Source organism: Diabrotica undecimpunctata, chromosome 1 (genome assembly GCF_040954645.1).
Source record: "Diabrotica undecimpunctata isolate CICGRU chromosome 1, icDiaUnde3, whole genome shotgun sequence".
Taxonomy (NCBI): Eukaryota; Metazoa; Arthropoda; class Insecta; order Coleoptera; family Chrysomelidae; genus Diabrotica; species Diabrotica undecimpunctata.
Genome location: NC_092803.1, coordinates 198,414,319 through 198,439,028, shown reverse-complemented (window position 1 = coordinate 198,439,028; position 24,710 = coordinate 198,414,319). Strand labels below are relative to the sequence as shown.

Genomic DNA, 24,710 nt, shown 5'->3' with positions numbered 1-24,710 from the left:
GACTAGATTTTCTTTTCCGAATAGAGACTCTTTCATTGCAAAGAAAGATCTGTTTACTGCCATTATTCTCGTTTCAACTTCTCGCTCTAATTGGTTGTCATTTGTGATTGTTGCTCCTAGATAGTTTAATTCTTTAACCACTTCGAAGTTGTGATCATTTGTGATCATTTATAGTAATGTTAGAGAATGTTTGTATAACTTTCCACACTTCTAAATATTTTTCTTTGACCAGTAAATGTAATGTATAAATTTGATCGCCGTTTAAAACTACTTCAAATCTCCGTTTGACCGAGTTTTTAAGTTTTCAGAACTCTTCAATCTTTAGTACTTTTTTTTTCGGGACATACAATACTTTTATTTTAAAGGATTCATAAATTTTTATTAGTTATAATGTATAAAATAAATGTTATAATTTATTTTTTTTGTCCATAGCTGACCATCCGAGTCACAGACGTAAACGACAATGCCCCCAAATTCGAACTACCCGATTATCAAGCCCACAACGTCGATGAAGATCTTCCTCCTGGAACAAGCATCCTCAAAGTAAAGGCTATGGATTCAGACAGTGGAACCAACGCCGAAATAGAGTACTTAGTATCAGACGACCACTTTAGTGTTGATCCGACTGGTATAATCTCGAATAACAAACAGCTAGACGCCGATAACAACAACGCCTATTACGAATTTGTCGTCACCGCTAAAGATAAAGGTGAGCCAGCAAAAACCGGAACAGCTACTGTTCGAGTTTATACAAAAAATAAAAACGATGAAGAGCCGAAATTTTCACAGCAAGTATATACTCCGAACGTTGACGAGAACGCGGGACCGAATACGTTAGTCACTACTGTAGTCGCTTCGGATAAAGACGGTGATAACGTTAGGTTCGGTTTTGTTGGTGGAGGTACAAGCTCAGGACAGTTCGTAATTGAAGAAATTACTGGCGTAATCCGTCTTCACAATAAAGCTATTTCTTTGGATAGGGATAAGTATGAACTGAACGTAACAGCCATGGACGACGGAGCTTGTTGTCCAAACGGAGATACAACTATTCATACCAGTACAGCTGTCGTTGTTGTCTTCATTACTGATGTCAACGACAATAAACCTATCTTTAAAGATTGCGGTACTTACTACCCCAAAGTCGAAGAAGGTGCACCGAACGGATCTCCTGTCATTAAAGTCCACGCCACCGACGAAGATAAGGGTGTAAATGGACAAGTTAAATATTCCATAGTCCAGCAACCGAATCAAAAGGGCACCAAATTTACTGTTGATGAAGAAACGGGTGAAGTATCGACTAATAAAGTTTTCGATCGAGAGGGCGACGATGGAAAGTTTGTTTCTGTGACTGTAAAAGCAACTGATCAAGGGGAGCCATCTTTAGAAGGCGTTTGTTCATTCACAGTAGAAATAACCGATGTTAACGATAATCCGCCTCTGTTTGACAGACAAGTAAGTAACAATTATATGTTTTAAGATTTATGTAGTTTGCAAAATATTAAAAAACGATGTATGTTAGGGTGTTTTGAATGTCGGTTTTCCAGTTGAGAGTCCTGCTAAAATGAACTCCCAAACACGAAACTGAGTTTCTGAGAATAAGGTCTTCTCCTAACAAGGTTAGTCGGCCATGAACATCACGACAATTGGAAGATTTGAATAATATAAGTTGTGTTTTGGAGGCGTTTCTAGTCACTCTCCATTTATTGCACCACCTAAGAACACGATCTAGATAGTTTTGCTCTCTTTCTAATACAGATAATTGTTCACGCTCTCTATGTGGTCCTGACGTGAGGAAAGCAGTGTAGCATACAGAAGAAGGGTTTCCGATCTATTCTGAGGGCGGAGGATGTCACTATTGTAGACTGTGTATAATATTGGAGCAAGAATTGAGCCCTGGGGTACTCTAGCTTGTCGAGTAGAGGGTGTGGATAAAAATGTCGCCAACTTTGATCTTGATCGTCCGATTGGAGAGATAGGAACTTATTTATTTAACGAAAGGAGTGGGCAGTTCAGCAAGGGGGAGTTTTTCGACCAGGTCTGTGTGCCAGACCTGATCGAATGCCTTCTGAATGTCCAGGAATATGCCTATGACGTGTTTCCTTTCGGTAATTAATTGTGAGATGAAAGTTTTGATGTCTTTCGTAGCCTCACATTTTGCTTTTGTTTAGATGCTGTTACGCCACTCTACTGATTGTATGTATTGTCGTTGTTTAACTTATATGGCGTTGTTTAACTTAAGCTCATACAGTTTTTTTGTCATTGTACCGCATACCGTCAGTTAATGCGAGAGCATTTTACTCAGAATCATGTGGACTTAAGCTAACGCAACTGGTGATCACTTCATCGCTATTACCGACTTGTCTTGGATAAATCTTAACATCTTTAGAGTTTTCTATCGGTTTTTACCAGTATGTAATACATCTGACTTCTTCATTTATTGTCTGGTTATGTCGAAGTATATAATCGTCTTAAAAGATGATATCGTTTACATAATATAATAAATATGATATTTTGATACCACGATTTCAATATTGTTAATTTTTTCCCATAAAACACTTAAGTACTGGCCTAATTAATTAAAAAACTCGCAAACAGACTAATTTAGTTATTCAAAGTTAAAAATTTGAACCCTCCTTTTGGTAGTATAAATTTACACCTAAATCTAATTTATTAGCTAAAGTTTGTTAATACAGAATGACAATATTTTCAATATTTTATTTATTAAATAAACGGTCAAACTTTTGAAACCTGTCAACTATTTTCGTATACGCCTATACATTTTTGTATCCTCTTTGTTAAATGTTTTCGAAACAAGTAAATGAATAGATTTTGTTTTACCGTTGGATGGAAAATGACTCGATTACAGTTTAACATGCAGATAAGCATTAAGGACGAACACGATATTCCAGTGGATATTGTGCTTGTCGATGGATTTGCTCAGGCGTTGGAGCGGAATGTTACCGTTACGTTGATTAAATGCATACGATAAGCCAGATGGATTGACTGTATCTTTCACGTTTTGCACATATTGTTGCTATTTTAGATGCAAATAAAATTTTCTCTATTATTAAATTTTTCAGTTGGACATAAATTTTTTCCTGCGACATCAACTGCCTTACATTATGTGGCAAACATGTAACAAAGTATTAATTTCGTTTTAACACGTTGAACGCCGATCTATTTCATAGACGTTCTCACCTAGAATTGTTAACGTTTCTTAATAAGTACATAAATAGGTATTTAATTTTTTTTTTTAATTTATTTAAAAATTCCTTTATAAAAGGTATATATTAAAACACCTTATCGAGCTACATCACAGAACGTTTTCGGAATTAATATACCATAATCAGTGCTATCTGCATGTGCATGTTTTGAGCTGCTAAATACAGAGCCAGTCCTAAGACAAAGTGTCTACAAGGACTAGCAATCTCAAGCAACATGGAAAATGGTATTCAAGAAAAAGTTAAAAATACATCAGACCATAAGACCGACGAGTAGCACCCCTCCTATCTACACACGGACAGGACCAATCACAAGAAGCTTTGCCAAGAAAAACGCGCCTTTATCGTCTGTATAAGGTACCGCATCGACCAGGAGAGTCAGCTTTCTTCACGCACCAGCAAAAAGCGTTTCTACTTGACTTGACGCTGGCAAGTGGGACCATGCCGGAACGTCATCAAACTAATGGTTTTTATCAAAACCAAAATTATTCAACGCGGAGTCAAACCCGGAAAACCACAGAAAGCACATATAGCTCCTGCCGAAAATATTAAGTGTAACTCATAAAGTAGGTTCGTCTCAAGTTCTGTTGACCAAGGTTCAGAAGATCACATCAAATATAATTCTCATTCATCGTTTGGATGTAGTTCATGCTACGCTTTTAGAGCTGCTTCAGCTGTGTTGGCAATGCTAAGTTGATCTTGTCACATATGTCTTTCAAATTTCTGGGGCAACGTTGCCAGTTCAACGAAATATTGTATCAAATCAGCTAAAAGGAGGGCTGTGCGACAGATACATTATAACATTACAGTAGATGCATTCCAATGTTCCCTGTGTCAATATCCTACGTTTAAAGATCCTTTAAACATTTTGGGCATTAACGCAACCCTCTCTCTGGTTATTAAATTTATTAGATACGGTTTTTTGTTGCTAATGATAATAATAATACCTATATAAAAGCTTTAAACATTTTTGAACGTTCTTTTTTTATTCAAATTTAGTGCAATTCCGTTATCTGTGATGGCAACAAGGAATTAATTCACGAACCAAGTCTGAACACAGGTTTACATTGGAAAAAAAAGTGTACCAGTTTTATATGACAGGAACTGTACCATTTAGCTGATGATAAATCGTTACAAATGTGACATGATATTTGACTGATATGACTAAGAGTTACAAATGTTTCCAAAAGCGAGAAGAAAATGCTCTTTATATTTTTTTCTCCTTCAGGTTTCATATACCCACGCGGTTAATGTGGTTTTAACAAATTCTAAACTAATTTCAAAAATTCTTCGTCTTTGCAGATAAATAAATACCATAGGACTTATAAATTATGTCAAGTTGCAATAATACTACGCATGAGCAAACTGTGAACGAGAGATTAACTTGATCTGAATGCTCAAATTTCAGTCTTAATCTTAAACGGTGGTTCAACTTTTTAAAATCTGTTAACGAGATTTGAAAGCTTAAACTTAATATGAAAAAATGGTACTAAGTGGAAAGAAAACAGTACTAGACCGATGGAAATTTGTGGTTTGACTCCGTGTGCTCCTAGTGATGACCTTGGTAACACTATTTGATTTTGTATTAAACACGGGACTTAACAAACACTTTCAATACAATTTCTTTGACTAGCATATCTCCTAAAACATTAAGAATTTCTTTAAAAAGTATTATCATCAATCTTAATGCAACAGCAGTTTGAGTTCACTGATTTAAATGTTATTGATATATATTATTTTGTAACAATCGCTTATACTAACTGTATTTTTGATTTTTAGAAATACGTCGAAAACGTCAAACAAGACGCCAGCATAGGCACCAACATCCTCCGAGTTTCTGCCTCAGACGAAGACGCCGACAACAACGGCGCCATAGTCTACACCTTAAACGCCGGTTCCAACGCTGCCGACCTAGAGTATTTCGAAATTCAGCCGGAGTCAGGTTGGATAGTGCTCAAGAAGCCCTTGGACGTAAGTACTAGGCAAATCATCGCGAAACGCGTTAGGACAGCTAAAATGTATGCATGGGTGAGTGAGTGGGTTGGATCATTGACGTTTCAGGTTATTCTGAGGATGGATCTCCATGGAAATTAGCGGATTAGGTACGAGTGGAAATAAAAGTGGAATGTGCTCTTAAGTAGGAAGATTCTTTTTTATGTTAGGAAAACAGAAATTCTACATATAGTAGACACAATATTTTAAAATTTGTTTTATTATTGATTGTTGTCTTGACTTCTTCCAAAATATATAAAGAGGCAACAAAGAATTATACAATAATTAGCACAATAATACATTTTTTCGGGATAATATGTTTACTTATATAATAATAATAATAATGTTTAATAATTTAATGTACATTGTATAAAAAAGAACAATAATTTAAGTGTGTTATTTACACATCGAAAAATAAACATCTGGTACTACCCGTTAAAACCAAAAGTGATCGAACACACAGTGTATGCATTGTGTATTTGATACATTAACTCCAAATTTAAACGGCTACTATGTAAGCGCAATCTTTCCTTCAATCTCCGCTACAGGATGGTTAAATGCTATGTATGGTCCATATTGTTATACGGCATGTAAACATGGACGTTAAGAGTACCTGTCATTAATAAGTTGGAGGCCTTCGAAACGTGGACGTTACGAAGAATGTTCTGCATACTATGGACAGATAGGGTGAGCAACGAGGAAGTCTTAAGAAAGACAAATACTGAGAGAGAACTACTCAATTTGATCAAGGTACGAAAAATTGGATACCTCGGCCATATTCTGAGGATAAATATACGCAATCCCTCAACTAATCATCCAGGGAAAGATTGAAGGCGTGAGAGAAGTAGGTCGCAAACAGATGTCGTGGCTACGGAGCATAAAGAACTGGACAGGGGCATAAATAACACTGGCGATATTTTGCATGCCGCAAAAGACAGACGTCTGACCTTAAGATAATTTGCCAACGCACTATAGGTACACAGCACTATAAGTAGAGGCTTTTACTTTCGTTGTCTACAGTTAATTTAAGTATTTCGACATTGATATTGTCTATCATCATCAAAAACTGTCTGAATGCATTCTTTCCATCTCTCCAGTCTGTCTTCTGTACCTATAATGATCTCGTTATTATTATTTTTTAATACTGTTTCTTGTCTCTTTCTGTGTCTACTTGTCATTTCTTTTACTTTTTTATGAACATTAAAGATATCGTATCTTTCCTGAAGTTGCTCAATTTCTAGGCATTTGGTTGACATTCAGTTTTCTTTAGCTTCTCTGCACTTTTTTGTAATGATTTTATTGACTCGTTTGTATGCTATTGGGTTTGTTCTATGTTGTCGTCTTACGTCCATGAGTTCGTTCATAACCTGGATACTTATTTTATGTTTCTTTTCAGGGTTCTTTAGTAGTGAGATGTCTAATTTTCTTGTCACTTTTTCTTTTTTTCTAGTCTAAAATCCTTTTTAGTCTAAAAGAAACTAAAAAAAAACCCTTTTAAAACTTTCTTAAAAAGAAACCCTTTTAGTCTAAAATCCATTATAACTGGATGGAGATCACTATAAATGTCAGCACTAGGATATGTTTTAGTAGATTTTATGTACTTCTTGTAGTTGTTATCTAGCAAAATGACGTCAATTTGATTTCAAACAATTTTATCTTTTCTGTCTGAAGGTGATTTCCAAGTGTATAGCCGTCTAGGATGTTGTTTGAAGAAGGTGTTGGCTGCTAACAGGTTGTTCTATACGCAGAATTGTACCAGTCTATCTCCCTATTTTTTCTGGTAGCGAGACCGTATGCTTCTATGTTGTCTCCTTCACCACCACGACCAATTTTGGGATTAAAGTCACCCTTAATCATCGGTATCTCGTTTTTTTGTCAGTCGCAATATTTCATCTATATTGGTGTAAAAGTTTTTAATTTTTTCCTCTGATTTGTCACTTAGGAGCATAGGCCTGAATCACATTTAAGTTTTTAAGGGTTGTTCTTAATTTCAGCATTGATACTCTATGATATAGAGGGATGAAGTCTATGACTGACTGATACTAATATAGCCGTTCCATATTGACGTTCTGGGTCGGTTTTTCCTGACCAATATTGTCTATTTTTATTCTTCTCATCTCGGCTTCAGTGTTTGCTAGTTTCCCAGACATGAATAAGCTGCGTACGTTCCAGGTGGCAATGCGTACTCTCCTTTACGCTCTAAACTATTGTTTTTTATAGACAGCCTAATTAATTAAATCGAAATAAAAGTAAAATTAAAAATATGTTAATTTATCAGTATTTTCGGCCAAGGATTATTGCTAACAAAACTTCATAAATACAGAAAACGGGATGGCCGATTTAGTTTTAGTTTTTTGAGAAAAAAAAACTAGAAACACTAGAAAATATATCTGATATAGTAGGTATATGGATAAAATGCGGATTTATTTTTCTCTCTATATATTAACGAAAAATTGTTTCTCGCTATTTGCTAACGTAGCAAATCTCGGTCTGAATACTTTTGAGATAGTTGATATTGTCAACAATCAGAGTACCGTAAATATTTACACTTATTTCTTGGCAAATATTTTTTTATTCTTATTGTCCAATATTAAAATTCCAAATTAGTAATATTTATTGTATTTTATATTACTATATAACAATTAAACAAAATTATCCAGTAAAGATTATTATTATTTTATTATTATTATTTTATTATTATTATTATTATATTACAAATAAAGGCAGAGGAGCAAGCTCCTATTATGCCCAAAAGTCAAAAATAAAAAACATCCTTATAAAATTAATACCAATTATAAAGTTAAGTAAACATAAACAATTAAGTATATCATACAAAAGTTGAATTGTGAGACAATAAATAAATAAATAAATAATGCTGTCCGAGAAAAAAAAAAAAGATAAGGCATATTGAAATCAAAAATTAATTTACTGTGTTTTTAACAAGTCAAGACAATAATTTCGACGGATTTACTGTATAAGAGTTTATCTGTATGAAGAACTTTCAGTTATCCTAACGCCTTGAAAGTCGTCTTTCCATTTTTCGAGCCACTTCCGTTAGCTGCTTCTTTCTTCATCATTTTTCAGCGCACCTTACTTTAAGTTGCTCTAGTCGATCTATTTAACGATCGACTGCACTATACTGTAACTTTTATTCAATGAGTTTGTTTATACGGCACACCTTGCATAAAACATATGTACCAGTACTTTATTGTACTTTGTGTTGAAACTTATTTTTTTAATAGTACCCTTTACACCAGCACCACTCAAGGCATCTTGTTTTGCGATCTGATTCAGCAAGCTAAATTTACTTTATTTTACATTTATAACAAATAAAAAAAATGTGAATAAAAAATATACTAAGATTAATCTTATATGAATCTTTTGTCTCACAAATATTCAGTGCTGTCTCTCAAACCTGGATAATTAAATATTAAATAGACGAACGTGGTCTTGGAGGAGAGAGTCTTTAAATATCTATTTAGTAAGACATACAGATTAGTTCTTGAGACAGACTCCTCAGCCATACTAAATACCCAAAGTATCTAGTTGTGATACCCATTAGAATGCTAAGCTTTAAAGAACATCTTAGAAAGACGCCTGCAAAACTTAGAATACGAAATATTGAATGTCCTTGTCGGCGAAAAAAAATTAGGTTGGAAAAATTAACGCCGATCCTGTGCTCTTAGGTTGGTATAACCGGCAGAGACATAAGTAGGCTTCGCTTAAGAAACAATCTTCAAGACTCTGCAAGAATTCTAATTAAAAAGAACTTCAATATAATCGACTGTTGGAAAGAAGAATGGGAGAAGAATGCACCGTCTACCACCCGGAATATGTCATTCATTACAAGCAAGTCAGAGAGTTTCGACGAACCAAGACGAATCTGGGCCACACTGAACAGAATAAGAACAAACTGTGGCAAGTCTTAGTCATACGCTAAATAAATAAAAAATAGTTCTTAATGAGTTTGATAGTGCACGGAGTCAATGTAATGTTAACTTATTTAAGTCATATAACCTATACCGACAATGTAAAAAAGCGAATGACCTAAGGAAACCTGAGTGAAAAAGGCACAAAGGCAGATATATACCATGGGAGTTTCATACTAGCAACACAGAGCAATAAGGATCATGAAGGAATATTAATATTCATAACTACTACACATCCACACATGAACTTATCTCAATATTTAACAGTGCCATGTTATTTGAACAAATAAACGAAAAATGTATACGACTATACCAAAATTCAATCAAGCAAACAATTAGTCAACTTCTTAAACAAAACATTCACTTCTTTTATGAAACATATTTTGTAAATGGGTGTCTCTAAATATTGACAAAATCGTCTACTATCCAATTCGGTTCTGAGTACTACAAAAACCAATATTAAGGTCTATACTTTGAATGCTAGACATTTTAAAAGCCACTAATCAACATCTTTGGGCCTTACCACGACATTAATAGCAATCAATCTCGAATGAGAACAACTGCTGAGGTCAAGCAGATGTATAGAGCGAGCGATATAGTCCAAGAGATTAAATTCCAACGCCTAAGATGGGCTGGCCATGTCCATAGACTCCCTAATAACCGCCTTACCAAGTTAATATGGGAGGAAGCCCCCACAGGAAGAGGTCCCTTAGGACGTCCACGAATGCTATGAAGAGACAATATATGGTCAGATCTAAAAACAATGGGGCTACCCACTGACCCAACTATTATGGACGACCGTTCAAGATGGAGAGAGAATACAAATTACACGTGGAGAGAAATACACCTTGCTCCAACTGATTATGCAGGGAAAGATCCAAGGAAAGAGAAGCATAGGGAGGCGTAGAATGCCATGGCTGCGCAACGTGAGAGAGTGGTACGGATGTACATCAAATGAACTTTTTAGAGCAGCCGTCTCATGAGTCCGAATAGCTATGATGATTGTCGACTTCTGCCGCGGAGATGGCACTTGAAGAAGAAGAAGAAGTTCAAGATGGAAGCAAGTTGTACAGTCAGCCAAAACTCACCCCGGGTTGTAGTGCTACGAGAAGAAGAAGAAGAATCAAAATTAACAATGTAATGTGTAATTAAAAACATCAGCAAATAAAAATAAAGGCTTAAAGATTTATTAAGAAATAGAGAGGCACTATACATCCAAGGATTACTAACTCAAAAAGACTAGGATCAAACAGAAGACGTATTGATAGCATTTATGAACTACAAAAAGGCATTAGACAACTTAAAACATATACCGCTCATAGGGTGACTCCAAAAATTAGAAATTGATTCCAAATATGTACGAATAACAGTAACAGTAAATTGAGGCCAAGTAGATAACTTAATTGTTAACAATTCAGTCTCAACGATATAATACAATTATGAACTTTATTTAATGAGAATAAACTACAACTTCAACTAAAAATGCGTTTTTTTTGACGTTCCGATTTCCATATCGCGAATCGTTCTTGTTGTAGATTTAATAACGATTTTCAATATGGAAATATAGTATATATTTATATAATATAGAAACATCACAACAAAAAAAGTTTCCAAACAACGTATATTTAGTTGCACAAATTAATAAAAAGGTGTCAGGCAAAGATGTATACTATGCCTATTGATATATCTACAAAAAGAAGAGAGTAATAATATAAGATAATCTATGTATTGAATAAAAAAGCCAGTATACACCAAATTGAAACTAATAGAAGCCAGTAGCATGATGAAAAAAAGGTTAAAAACAAAAAAGTAGACAAAAATATGCTTTAAATTAGACCTTATTAATTAGATCTCTTTCTAACTAAACTAGGACTACAAGAGCTGCCAGAATTAAAAAGAATTCATCATGAAACGTGCAAGAAATAGACTAAAATGTATTTATTATACATTTTTCAATTCTCTTTCAACAACTCTTGGTATTCACATATAGATGGCGCAACTAAAAACGAATTTATAGTGTTTACAAAAATACTTATCTTTCAAATGCCTTCTATTAAAAATTTAAACTCAACTGAATTATTAGTTTACAATATGAAATGATTCAGCTTTTGGAATTTTCTATATAGAAATTACAACAAATTTTATATATTGATACAGTGTTGCCTACTGATATTTATGAGCCGGTACGCAGAATTTAAGCGCTATCTTTAAAAACAAAAATGAGCCTGATTGTTCTCCTCCCTCCATCGGCAGAAAATATCAAAACAGTTTACAAAATCTTTTAGCAGATTATGAATTGAAGTTGCATAAGTTATCAGAGTCGTGAATATATTTGATGGCAGTTTAGTCACCATTTTGTTAATATTTGTCAATGAGAATACTCCATTTTCTTGTAGTCGATCAACAGCAATAACGTGGGGACTATATTGTTTATTGTTTTAAACTATTTAAGCACAAAAAACGAGAATTTGTGTGTTGGTTTGTGATAATGGATGTAACTGAAGTTACCAATTTACTCTGAAGTAAAATCGGCTTCATCTGAGTGAACAATACCACGTGAAGGTAGTTCAAAGGGAGGAAAGGTGTAAACATTAGCTAGATAATCGATTTGTTTTTCGTATTTGGTATATTATTAGGGTATTTTTTTAAGGTATCATGTTTATCAATTACGTTATAAGAGGAAAAAATATCAGTAGAATATAGTGTTAGAGGTACTTTTGAAGAAAGTAACTGCGAATAACAGCTACCGAAGATAAAGAGTTATATTTCACCCAGAACATTTAATGACATAAGTTTCTAACAACGATGACAAAAGTATATAAAACAAAAAAAGAGAACAAGAAAAGAGAAAACAGTGCAATCAAAAGTATGTACAAAAATACAAACATTAGGATTAAAATGCACTCAAAAAAATCCGAATGGTTAAAAAAAATATAGCCTTTGAAGGTAAATATCAGATCGTCCACTGAGCAAGCGAGTCATTACAATTACCTAGAGTGATACACAAGTTTTAAGATAGTCAATCGCCCTTGAGAAGATGGGGTTAATTTTAATGCTTAAAGATGCAAAAGATGCCTATCCTCAGAAACAAAGATGAAGAATTGCTTCAGCATTCTCCGTAAGCGTTAAAACTTGCCATCAGCTAGTACATGTATTTTGAACACCTCAAAGTAAAGTTAAGGTCTTGTTTTGGCACAAAATGAATTAATTAATGTGATTAAAAGTTGATATTTACTAAATATTTTAAGTAACCAATGTACAAAGCTTTCTGAATCAGATTTTATGGAAAAACAAAGCGTTTTATTTACGTCGTAAAATACTAAAAAAATATTTTTCTACGTTTCAAAAACTTTTTATTCCAAATTTTAGACTAATCTATCAATTACGAACATTTGTTAAATATATACGACTTTATATTCTTATATATACAAAGCTTAATGATTGATTTATATTTTTATATATAGAGTGAATTATAAATGTTACTAATGTTGTTGCTGCTAATGTTTTTACTCCATATTTATAAAATCTTATCAAAATCGTCACAGATACCTAACTTTAGACAGGGAATATTATTTTATTGATAATTATACATCTTCTTACAGAAAGCGTCACGTAAATTATTCCTGCTGATGAAATTGAGTCGAAACTTTTTTCCATGATACTTGTTAGTAATTTTGATTGAAAAATATGATGTAAATGGTATTTTAATATAATATTAGTTACCTTAAATACGATAATTATAATGATTTTCGTAAAAAACGCATTTAAATAGTTTTGAGTCTGATAGGATGACTTTATGTATGAAAAATGTTTTTTGGGCTGTCAGATAGAAGATGTAAGAGACCTATATCATTACTTTTTTGGTTAACATCCCCTTTTATAATCATTTTGCAAATAAAAAATGTGGGATATGATTTGTATTTATATGTATACGTAAAAAAACATTTTTTTGTTCGTTCAGTAGCCAAATATTATTGATTGCTGTATGCAGACAAGACCACCAATTTACAAAACTTTACCTCATCGTTTAGGCGAAGCCGAATTATTTCGCCCTAAAAATAGGGGTGGTGGACTGAAACAAATTAGGTACACCTAATAAAAAAGATGAAATTTTGGTTCGAGCAGACGAAAACCCTGAAGTTCACGTCAATTATCAGCAGCAACAGTAGTAAGTCAGTGGGTTATTATTAAAATTCCGACAAACAGAAAGCTTCTAGACTTATTACTTTACTCCTGTTCAAAAATTGCTTCTAAGAAATCGTTCACGACGGCCATAGTCCTGCCAATGCCAAAAACGCGTTTTGGCAAAAAAAATTTAAATTGAAATTAATATTTATTTCTTCCGGCAAAATACTGCAAACATGCGAAATAAAAATAATATTTTGTATGATTAATCACTACTCCGTTTCCCATTAGCTCTTAAGAAATCATCTAAATGACACAGTTCATCAAATATGAATTTGCAGAAGTGATTTTGAATGGCCACGAAGACAACAGGAGTTTAATCCGCTTGATTTTTATTCTTAGAAGGTCCTTATTATATTCCAGTGAAATTATTTTGAGAGGAACTCTGGAGAAAAATATTAAATTCTCTTTACTTTATAGGGGGACAAAATAACATTTCTTTTATATACCTACGCTCAAAAGTCCTTTATTAAAAGAATAAGAAAAGGAATAGGCGCCTGAGAAGACCACGAGAGGTATTTAACCGTAAATCAGGAAGTGTATTTTTGATTATTAGACTAAAACAAGACCTTCGACACTGTACAACATATATCGTTAATACAAACTCTTAAAAATGAAAATATTGACTCAAGGGATACTAGAACAATAAATAACTGATCCTATACACAAAAAGCTCTAAAACGGGTAGACAAATTGCAACTGGAAAAAATTAAAGTCAAACTGAGTTTTAAACAGGGATGTGTTTTATCACCATACTTGTGTAATGCATATTCTCAGAATACATCCAAGCTTATTAATAATTAATGGCGTACCCATATGTGGGGTATTCTTCACACTGATCTTCAAAGAATTTTGGATAAGGTTGCAACAATTGAGAAGTTTGATCTGTTAAGAAATCTTAAGAATACTGAGTTAATGCAAAGAAATACGTTGTACATTTTGATCTCTGGAAATAAGAACACGGATTGACGAAGCAAAATGTGCATTCAAAAACTTGAAAAAATACAATGTAGTAGAGATCTAAGCCCGAAATTCAAAGTACAAATTCTGCGGTGTTATGTCTTTCTGGTTCTGTTCTATGGTGCAGAGTCATGGACTCTTAATAAACGTGGCCTGAATAAATTGGAAGTTTTTAAAATGTGGACATATCGAATTATTTTAAAAACATTTTGGACATATAGAATGACCAATGAAAGAAGTTATGAAAAAAATAAACAAGCACAATGAAATATTGTATATCGCCAGAGAGAGAAAACTTAGGAAAAGGTACGTGAAGACTTATTAATCAATTTATTGTAAATATGTAAGCCCTACGTACAAGTTTATACAATCTTACGTAAAAATAATGAGTATATAATATTTTATAATTAAAAGTGCCAAATATTTTTGGGGAAAAAGTTTTTATTCAAGTTAATCATCAGGAATCTTCCAAGTGTGGTCCTCCTATAAATCATGTAAAATATTAAATAAAATAATATTCATTGTTCAAAGTTATGCGTTTGTTTCCGATTTTGATAACAGTTTATAAACATACAGTGGATTTGTTTACAGAAATCCAAAAAAGAGTTTCAACAATTTACAAACACTGTATCTTTTTTTCAAAGCAACATTTTATTGAGGCATATTTAATACAATAGACATTATATTGGTCCAAATAACCTGATTCTAATCTATATCCCAATATATAAAGCCTAGAAAACAAATAACTAATCAAAACACAACATTCTTTTTTATTTTGCACAAAATGTAGTAGTCAATTTGACATGTTTCGCTATACAACAGCTTTGCCCGAAGAGAAATTTTAAACTAGAATCAGAAAATCATTTTACAGTTTCAATTTCTCCTCCGATGAAGCTTACTTGAGAGCGATGCACGTCATTGACCATATTCTGTAGAAGTTTTTCTGTAGAAAAACAAGGTTGTGTTTTTATATTTTATTTTATTCTTAAACATGAATTCTTATCAAGTAACTATCAATTTTATAATTAGTTTAAAAGTAAAAATAAACATATTGATCAGCTTTGATATTCGTCTAATTTTCTCCACCAATGACTTTTAAAATATTTTATTTTATGAAATTTCTTGTAAGATTTTAAGATTGTCTTTACCGATTTTACAAACGAGTTAAATAAAACGCTTGCTTACTTTATTGCAAAATAATAATTTACTATTACCTTAATTATTACCTGAAATAAGTTCTTGAGTTGTGTTTGTGTTGTGCACATACTCAGTTACCCTTTTACAACGTTTTGGAGTAGCAAGGAGCGCTGATTTTGTTTTTGAAGCCAGGTGCTACTTCATCGACAACTTTTTGGCCGCCTCCCAGCCGGATTTTTGGCTCACAGACGCCGGAGAATTGTGACATTTTTGTTGATATGATTTTTTGAGCCTGTGATGTGATTTTTGAGTGATTTTTTTTGCAGGTGGATAACTTTTCAAGCACACTTTGTTATATCTGTTTCTATATATTCGTACCAAACTTGACATCGGTTTTGTTTCGCGATATAGATATTTAGACACTCTAACTCTTTTAGATGATATAGCTAAATTCAAGTTTCAAATTTTAAATTTAAAAAAACTGTTCTTAGTAACGTGACCGTAATGTGAATTTTGTCACACCTGCTCAAATTATTACTAAGTAGATACTACTAATAAACTTGCAATTAATTTAATAACAGAAAATTAAAATCTAGATATATGTCAAGTAATTTTGTAATGGTAAATTCTTTTGAAAATTAACTATTTGGTTTTTATTTTGGTCTTAACAGAAATAACGAGGATTGGTACTGATCTATCGAAATACTTATTGTAAAGTGTGCTCTAGCCATATGTAACATTAACGATTTTGGTCAAGAAATGCCGCAGGAGATGTATTTTTCTATCCCCGGGGGTTAACTAAAGCTCTTGCTGCATTTCTAGACATTGTGACATTTTTACAACTGTGTATGGGGCGGCGTACTAACTTTGTTACAAAATTAACCAAAAAACGTCCATCCGGTTTTTGAAGGTCGTTTAACCAAATTACTTTTTGCACTTCCTTGCTCCCGACCTGCCCTTTTTTGTTTTTATTTTCCTTTTTGGATTTATTTTGTGCATGTCCTGCCTGCTTAAAAATGTTTTCTTTCGAAGTGGTTATTTGTATATATCAATCTTGTCACGTGGCCTAAGTATCAAAATTTTTCAATTATTTCAATGGATTACATTTTTATTTCTTTTTATTTAAGTTATGAATACAATATAAATATTTAGCGAATAGTGCTATCTTAAGAATATTACTTACGTCGATGGTTGTTATATATTGGACATTTTCCCGCATTTTGGAAAAGAATATCATCATCTTCAATTTACTCAAGCGGTTTGGAAACTTCTTTAATAATCTTGTTAAGAAATTTTTATTTTAATCACTCAGCATCTAAAAGTCCTATAGATACAAGAGACTTTACTATTTATGAGCTGATATTTTGGTAGCATTCAGTATCCTCTGATTTTTAAATAATTCTAATATTTCTTCAGCTACGATTGACTACTTGTACTGGTCATCTGTTGCATAAAAATCCTATCTTTTGACGTCTGACGTTTGTCATTCTAGGTCACGTGACTAACGTCACAAATCTTTAAATCGATGAAAAACAAAACAAGTTAATAAAAATATCTAAAAACCAAAATGATTTGAGAAAAAGAAATAATGTAATATGCCATTTATGGATTTGGATATCGAGAGTAATGCTATTAATCCTTCTACTTCTTCAGCTATGATTGGCTGCTCGTACTGGTCATCTTTCTGATAAAAATTTTATTTTTGATGTCTAAATCTTGACGTCTGACGTTGAAACTTCAAGGTTGGTATCAATTTAGTGTATCACCAAAGGTCACGTGGCTCACGTGACAAATCTTTAAATCGATGAAAACAAAACAGATTCATGAAAATATCTAAATACCAAAATGATAAATGAAACAATGCAATATGATATCTATGGATTTGGACATAGAGAGTAATGCTCTTAATGGGACTTCGTTAATTTTTAGCCTTATTAAGAACTGGTCAATATTTGTTACAAATTAATAATGAAAACAATCTTCATTCTATATTTCTCACATTAAAAACTATTTGACTCTAATGTAAACTTGGGCTGAAATCTTTGAGTGTAATATGAAATTATTTTTTTATAATAAATTCAGGAATTAGTTGGATTATATATAAAGCGTGTACTCGGTACTTTTGTATGGAGTAGAAACGCAGACATTGAAGGCGGAAACTCTATCAAAACTTCAGGCTTTTGAGCTATGGTTATACAGAAAGATCCTGAAGATACCATGGGCAGACAAAGTCTTCATGGTGACTTTGTCGGAGTACTGCGGAGGATGAACACAACTGCGGATTTGGTCAACATTGCGAAGGGTCGTAAGCTGCACTAGTTGGGACATATAATGAGAAATCAAGGCAAATACATTTTGCAAGGTAAAATTGAAGGAAAAAGGGCCCCAGGACGAAGAAGAATATCCTGGCTTGCTATCCTCAGAGCATGGTATAGAAAGACCTCAACATAGCTATTCGGTATAGCAACCAACAAAGTCATCACAGCCAGAATCATCGCCAACGTTCGGAACGGACAGGTACTCTAAAAAAAGATATATTGCTTAAACAACATCAAATAACGCCACCAGAAATAAGAAAATAGGATGAAGGGACTTACAAAAAGGATTAGGCAGTTAGACAAGCCGAAGTATGTTAAAACGCCGAAAAAAAAGGATATCTATAAGTTTATTGTACATCTTTGTCATTGTTTCATAAATGCAAGAAGATCTAGAAAGTCAAGACATATTTTTAAGGTTTTCTAAAGTTTTATCCTTACTTTCGTTCTTTTGGTTATTTATTTTGTCATTTCTACCAAAAATTAACTAGAGCTTTGGTGATTTGTGTGTGCTTTCTTTTATTTTTCTTATTGCTAAACAACTCTTTAAAGACGTATTGCTGAACGTTCAGTAGAGAAAATCGCTGACGTGTTGTAGCGACGCATGGACTTTAATCTTCTAATAAAGTAATAACTAACTTGTGCAAACTTCTTCATAAATTTGATGTAAAATATAGTTTTAGTTGTATATAGTAAACTAATTTTTAAAATCGGCAGTCACTAACAATTCGTATACATGTTTTATGTGATCGGTACACGTAACGGGCCACTGACAAGTGTGTTTTGTTTTATTCTTTTAGTTTATTTAATGCACTTTTTTCTGTTCGACAATTATCTCCATCCATGGAATACAGGGATGTTATTCAGTAAGTAACTTATCGCCAGACAGCTACAGCTTCACCTTTTCAAAATGAATATGCTAACTGGCTTTATAATATATATGGTTATAAAAGTCAATAATTTTGTGGTACTTAGTACACATACCATTTGGCAAGATTTCCACAGGATCACTAGACTCTTCTTTTTAATAGAGAATAAACTGGTACTTAAAGTAACGATGAATTTAATACGTTTGTAGGTATTGTAGATTTATCATTCAGTATCCGGCTCGAAGGACCATTTAATATAATATCCTGCTTTAATAGAAAGTGAACTGTAATTGAAATAATTTTCTTGGAATATTGTAACCTTACATCCATTGAGTGTTTTTGCATATGTTTTTAATTTATTTTTGTTCTATTTTCGAAGTTTTTTCCGCATTGGTACGATCTAATGTCAAGTTGTGAATATAATTTTTTTTGGGATCTCAGGTCTACATTTATTTGTCTGTGCCATTTATCGTTTCTCTTAAACTTTTCAATAACACTTCCGAGTTTTGGGATTAAAAGGTACTGGCTTTTGCTATGTGCAGCTTTCTACACTCTCTGTGTAGTAACTTTAAACACTTAACGCAATTTCTCATTAAATTTAAAGCTGGAATCTTTCGTTTCCTGTCTTCTTCTTTATATTCAAGAGCATACACGTTTGCTTTTTAATTCCAACTTAAAGATAATGATCTTCTATCTTTTAATCTTAAGAGATTAGTACTCTCAGTGATGCATGGTTTTGTGTACAAAGTATCGCAAGGTTTTTGAGGCATATTTTGCAGATCGAGTTTTTTATTTGAAAAAGGTTAAAACCTTGATATTTTTTAACTTAGAGCTGTAGTATACATGATGTCAAGTATCAGCCAGTTTCTGTAGCGATAAAAAATATTGTCTATATTTAGAAATATATTATTTACCCTGATATAGACTGTGTTTTGGCAAAATAGGGTATTGTGTGTAAATATGTAGATATAGTGTTTTCTTTTTTCTATGTTTTTATTGGCTATTTTAATACTAGAGCGGTAACTTGAGCTACATTGGCAATTAGCACCATTTTGATTTCAGATTTGCTGTGTGGATCAGTAAAAATTTACAAAATCTACCCCGGTTTTATTATTATTTAACATGATATTTCGTACTCAGGCCTCATAAATCTCTTTATTTACTTTAGACAAAATTTCATAGAGTATACTGAATTATTTTCTAGGCTTGTATCGATTCTAATATTTTTGAGCTAAACCAAATTATAGTTTTTTTCAGGAATGGAACTTCATGTATAGATCTTCTTTTTTACCAAAACACAGTCTTTTATATTGGTGTCTTCCAGTTACCATAATGATCTCTGGTCAACACAACAGCATCCAGAGGTAGACACTGAACATGTAGTTTGATTATTTTAATTACAAAATTTTACTTTTGGCTACACAATCTGAAGTAAAAATGATATATTTGCTTCAGGACTATATAACAAGTTTTCTTTAGGTACCTATTACAATAATTTGTTTTGTAGTGAAAATAATGTAAAAATGTTGTATATGAAATTTTTAAGGTATGTTCAAGTACGTAATTTTGAGAAATTTATTTATATGGACGATAATTTCGGTAATATTTAAAAAATAATGCATTTGGTTTAAATCGCTTCGTTCTACATAAATTTAAAATATTAACTACGTTTTGTTTACTCCTACTTCCTGCATTAATTTGCCTCGTTCATTAATTTGTAAAACGGTTAGATGCATTTTTAATTTATTAGTGAACAAAACAGTAAAAGGGAAAGTTCAAATCAAGCGTCATAAGAATTTGGAATGAACGGTGCAATGAAAGAGGGCGGAGAGGGGGCAACGAAGAGGAGAACTTTGGCTCCTTGTTGTTCGTCATAATATAAAGATTACTAAAAAACAATATCAGGAAAATTCATATTGATAAGCACCATATCAGAGTAGGAGATTCTAGCATTGCGCTATGCCAAGGTAGTCAATTTTGTAAGTGAAAACAATTGTAAATTCTTGTAGACAAAAAATTCATAACGTAGGTGAGGTCAGTGTGTAAAAAATGTAGTCCAGGGGAATGACCTAACTAACTTACCGACTTAAAGGCGCTAGAAACAGCTATGAAGACTCAGAAATATTCAGCAACACCTCTTTTTCTCCATCTCACTCTCTTTTTAGTCCTGAACCGCCATGTGGGATGTGGTTATCATCAGGATATTGAGTATGATCAATCTCCATAGATTGCCATTTCTGGTTTTACAGATTCCTCTGATCTGGTCAATCCATCTTATTGGGTATCTTCCTTTTAATCTTAGGACTTCGATTTCCTCCTAAATGATAAACCTCTCCACACGGTCTGTGGTGGATTCCATAACATTTAGTTGTAGTTGCATTTGGCTGGAGAGTCTGTTACTTACCTACAGCTCCCCTAAAAGAGAATTGCTTGTTGTCTAATTGGTCTATGGGATTCGTAACACTCTTCTCTAGCAGAACATTGCAGTGGAATCAATCTCTCTTCTTTCCGATTGCCTCAGTGTCCAAGATTTCATGTCTTGGAAATCCGCATTGGCATGTTATTATTGGGAATATAGTAGAGACGAATAGTATAGGGAGTAGTAGACGAATCTCATTTGTAGAGTTTTAAAATTTGGGTTTTTTTCATATTCTGGCCATCTTCACTGTAGCGATCTTTACTAGACTATATTTACGTTCTATCTCCTCTCCTAGTGTCCATCTGTAAGCTATCAGTAATCTCAGATACAAGTATGAATTAACAATGTCAAACCGATCAATCTTGGTTATATGTGGATGATGATTGTGTTGTATATCTACTATTATGATTTTTCTCTTCGATTTGTTTAGCACCAGATTACATATTTGACTCCAGACTATATCTTCAACCATTTGAATGAGATCGATCAAGTCTTGGCTCTGATCGATCTTGGCTTTCTATTCTTGGTGAAAATAATTTGAAAGTGTTTTAAGTTCTTTTACTGTTCCAGTGGTATGGTTGTATAACTCAGTTATAAAAGAAATTAGGCGTCATGGTACGCCTATTGCTTGTAGTCTCCACCATTAGTGATGCCATTTAATTTCGTCAAATCCTTGGAGATAAGATATAAAGTAGATGTATATTGAAATTATTTTATTTCTCGATTGATGGTGTCATATCCAAAAGGTGTTCTCTTCTACTTCTACCTTTGGAAAATCCGACCTGCTCTTCTGTAAAGCTATTTGAAGAAAAGCTTTTAGTCTCTTGTTGATGATTTGTAGCATTATTTTAATGGCACATAAGCTAAGAGATAGTAAATAATGTAGGAATTTATGAAGAACGCTTTCTGTATATGTCGTAATCGTAGATTGTGTCTCGTCAGTGGAGCATTGTCTGTAATGCCATATTTGATTGTAGATGAGGTGAAGCAGCTTTATTCTGGTTTCTTCAGTAGCTTTAAGCATTTCTGTTGTCATATCTGGACCAGCTGCCACGTTGAGTTAGTTTATAGATCGCCAGTCCTACTTTACTTTTAAATATATAAGGTTCTTATATTTTGCCTTAGTTATAATGATTATATTCCAGGTGTTTGTTGTCCTTATATAGATCCTGTCAGTATGATCTCCACGTCTCTTCTATATCACCTCTGTCTTTTTCTCAGGACTCTTTAGTGTGATCTTTAACTGTCGAAGTTCTGGCTCTAATACCATGGCAACATTGCTAAATAAATCGAAATAGCTGAGATTCGGAAGTAGTTGGAAAAGAGTTATAACAATAAAGAGCAATAAAAGGATTAACTCAAACAAACACGTCTTCAATATAGTCTAACGTATTTTAGCAGAGAACTAAAAACGGTATAAACGGTAGAACTAAAAAAATACTGTCAATTGACGACTAACTTTTACAACATAACGTAAATCAATTCTTGTGAAGGTTGTGCAAGATAAAGAAACTAATTTGTACGGCTTTTGTCTGTGGATGTCCCTAGTACCAGTAAAACAAGCAGTACATTGAACTAGATGACATCCTTAAGCTACTTGTTAGATACTTGCTGACTGTTAGCAATAACATATGATTGCTTGGTTTGGGATTTTATTAAAAGGAATGATTTGGTTTAAAGATCTCACAACCAAGCATCAGTAAAAAGCGGTTGAGATGGAAAAAAGTAGGGAACGCTGTATCGTAATGTTACGTTTATGAATGAAACTATGAATGTTTGGAAATATGAACTGAAAATGCAGAATAGAAGACACAGAATAGAAATATATACTATGCAATTATTATTGTATGGTTAGGACGTATAATTTTTGTGCCCTTTATCCAGAATGGAAAATGATTTATTGGTGGTTTAATCAGCGATGACCAACGTATTAGCTAAGATAAAGATACAAATATAAGATTACGCCTCAAATCTAAGTCGATTCCAATTTATAACGCATGCCAACAGGTTCCAATCAATGATGAAGACAACGCATGTGTTTCTTGTTATTTATGCAATCCGATGGCTTGTGTATAAAATTGATCACTATTAAACCAAAACCTTCTTCAGCGGCGTGCAATAAAATATCCCAAAGCGGAATTAAGTATTTCGAAGGAAAAAATTAAACTAATATGAAATTAAATTAATTAAATTAACTGAAACGGAACAGGGAAAGAAAAGAATCTTATTAAAACTAAAAATGAAAGTATAAAGTGATATATATATAAAAACTAACAATACATAAGCAAACTACACAAAATGGAAAATAAACACCTCCTTTTAATCAGACAACTAGGAAGAACCAAACAAGGATTAATAAATAAAAAGAAAATAAAATAAGATAGTGTAAACAGGGGAACAGAGGGAACAGAGGAAAAACAGGGAGTGCTGAGATGAGTTAGAGCACGATAGAAACTTCGGACTAAGGGAGACGTACAAAATGAGTTCAGACATTAAAACCAAGTGTTAGCAGACCAGTAGAACATGACGCAGACATGTAAGCAAACCAACAAAACGGTGGTACGAGAATTCAAGTCTATCATCACTGAAACATCCCAGAAGAACGCTAAACAGAACTGAAAAGGGACAATTTAAATGATGAAATGAGGATTTTAGTAAGGACTTACTCGCCTGATTTCTCAGAAACTATACTAAAATGGGGGAGAAGAAAAAGGAAGAAGATTTAGGAAAACCTCGAAAAAAGAAGTTAATAAATACACCTAATAAAGAAAAAAACTAAAATTATAACTTAGTAACAGGAAAGCTAGTAAACCAGTTAGGAAACAGGTTTTAAAGTAAGCACATATTCCCATATTTCTCATGTCTTTATCGATGTTATCAAGGAAGCTTGTTCTAGGTCTTCCCCTTCTTCTCTGACCAATGGGTCTATCAAGGAGCCTTTTTCTAACTGAGTCATTTTCTTCCATTCGCATTACATGCTTTTGCGATATGAGGTTCCTGGTATATTCTGTAAAGTTCAAAGTTGTATCGTCTTTTCCACATTTTATTGTCATTCACTACTCCAGAAATTAGCCTTAGTACTTTTATTTCAAAACATCCTAACATGTTTTCATTATTTTTTGTTAGAGTCCAGGTTTCTGAACCATATATTAGGACTGGGCGTATTATTGTTTTGTAGAGTTTTATTTTTGTATTTTTCGATATAGTTGTGGATTTAAGGAGGAGATTGAGCCCAAAATAGCATCTGTTAAGTGTAAATTCTGAGGTTTCTGAGGTTTATCTCTGAGGTAGTATTATTTTCAGTGGTAAGGAGCGCTCCCAGGTATACAAATTCGTTCACTGCTTCGATGACGTCGTTTTGTATAACAAATGGTCGTAGTATTTGTGGTTGCGTGCTTATTTTCATATACTTCGTTTTGTTGGTGTTTATTATTAAACCCATTTTGGTCGCTGATTCCTTTAATGCTACATACGCCTCTCGTACAGCATTTTGCGTTCTCCGTTTTATGATTATACTTGGAGCTAAAAGCTTGGGAGCTATTATGGTTAATTTGTGAGCCCAGCTGTATGAACTCTCTTACTACTTCAATATATGTTATGATCCTACCACTAAATCTTGAAGTTTTGGTACTTGTGTGTCACTTATACTTTTCTATATTTTGTTTTACCTATATTAATCTGTA

The 24,710-nt window shown here is 33.1% G+C and overlaps 1 protein-coding gene across 1 annotated transcript in view; it reads left to right on the top strand.

Moving 5' to 3' along the window:
* The window catches only part of LOC140436978 (neural-cadherin-like), an 89,528-nt gene that overhangs the window by 19,513 nt on the left and 45,305 nt on the right, over positions 1-24,710 (top strand). Inside the window, exons 4-5 of the mRNA XM_072526174.1 lie at positions 433-1,452; positions 5,001-5,192. Coding sequence (XP_072382275.1) covers positions 433-1,452; positions 5,001-5,192 — 1,212 coding nt within the window. The remainder of the gene's footprint in view (positions 1-432; positions 1,453-5,000; positions 5,193-24,710) is intronic.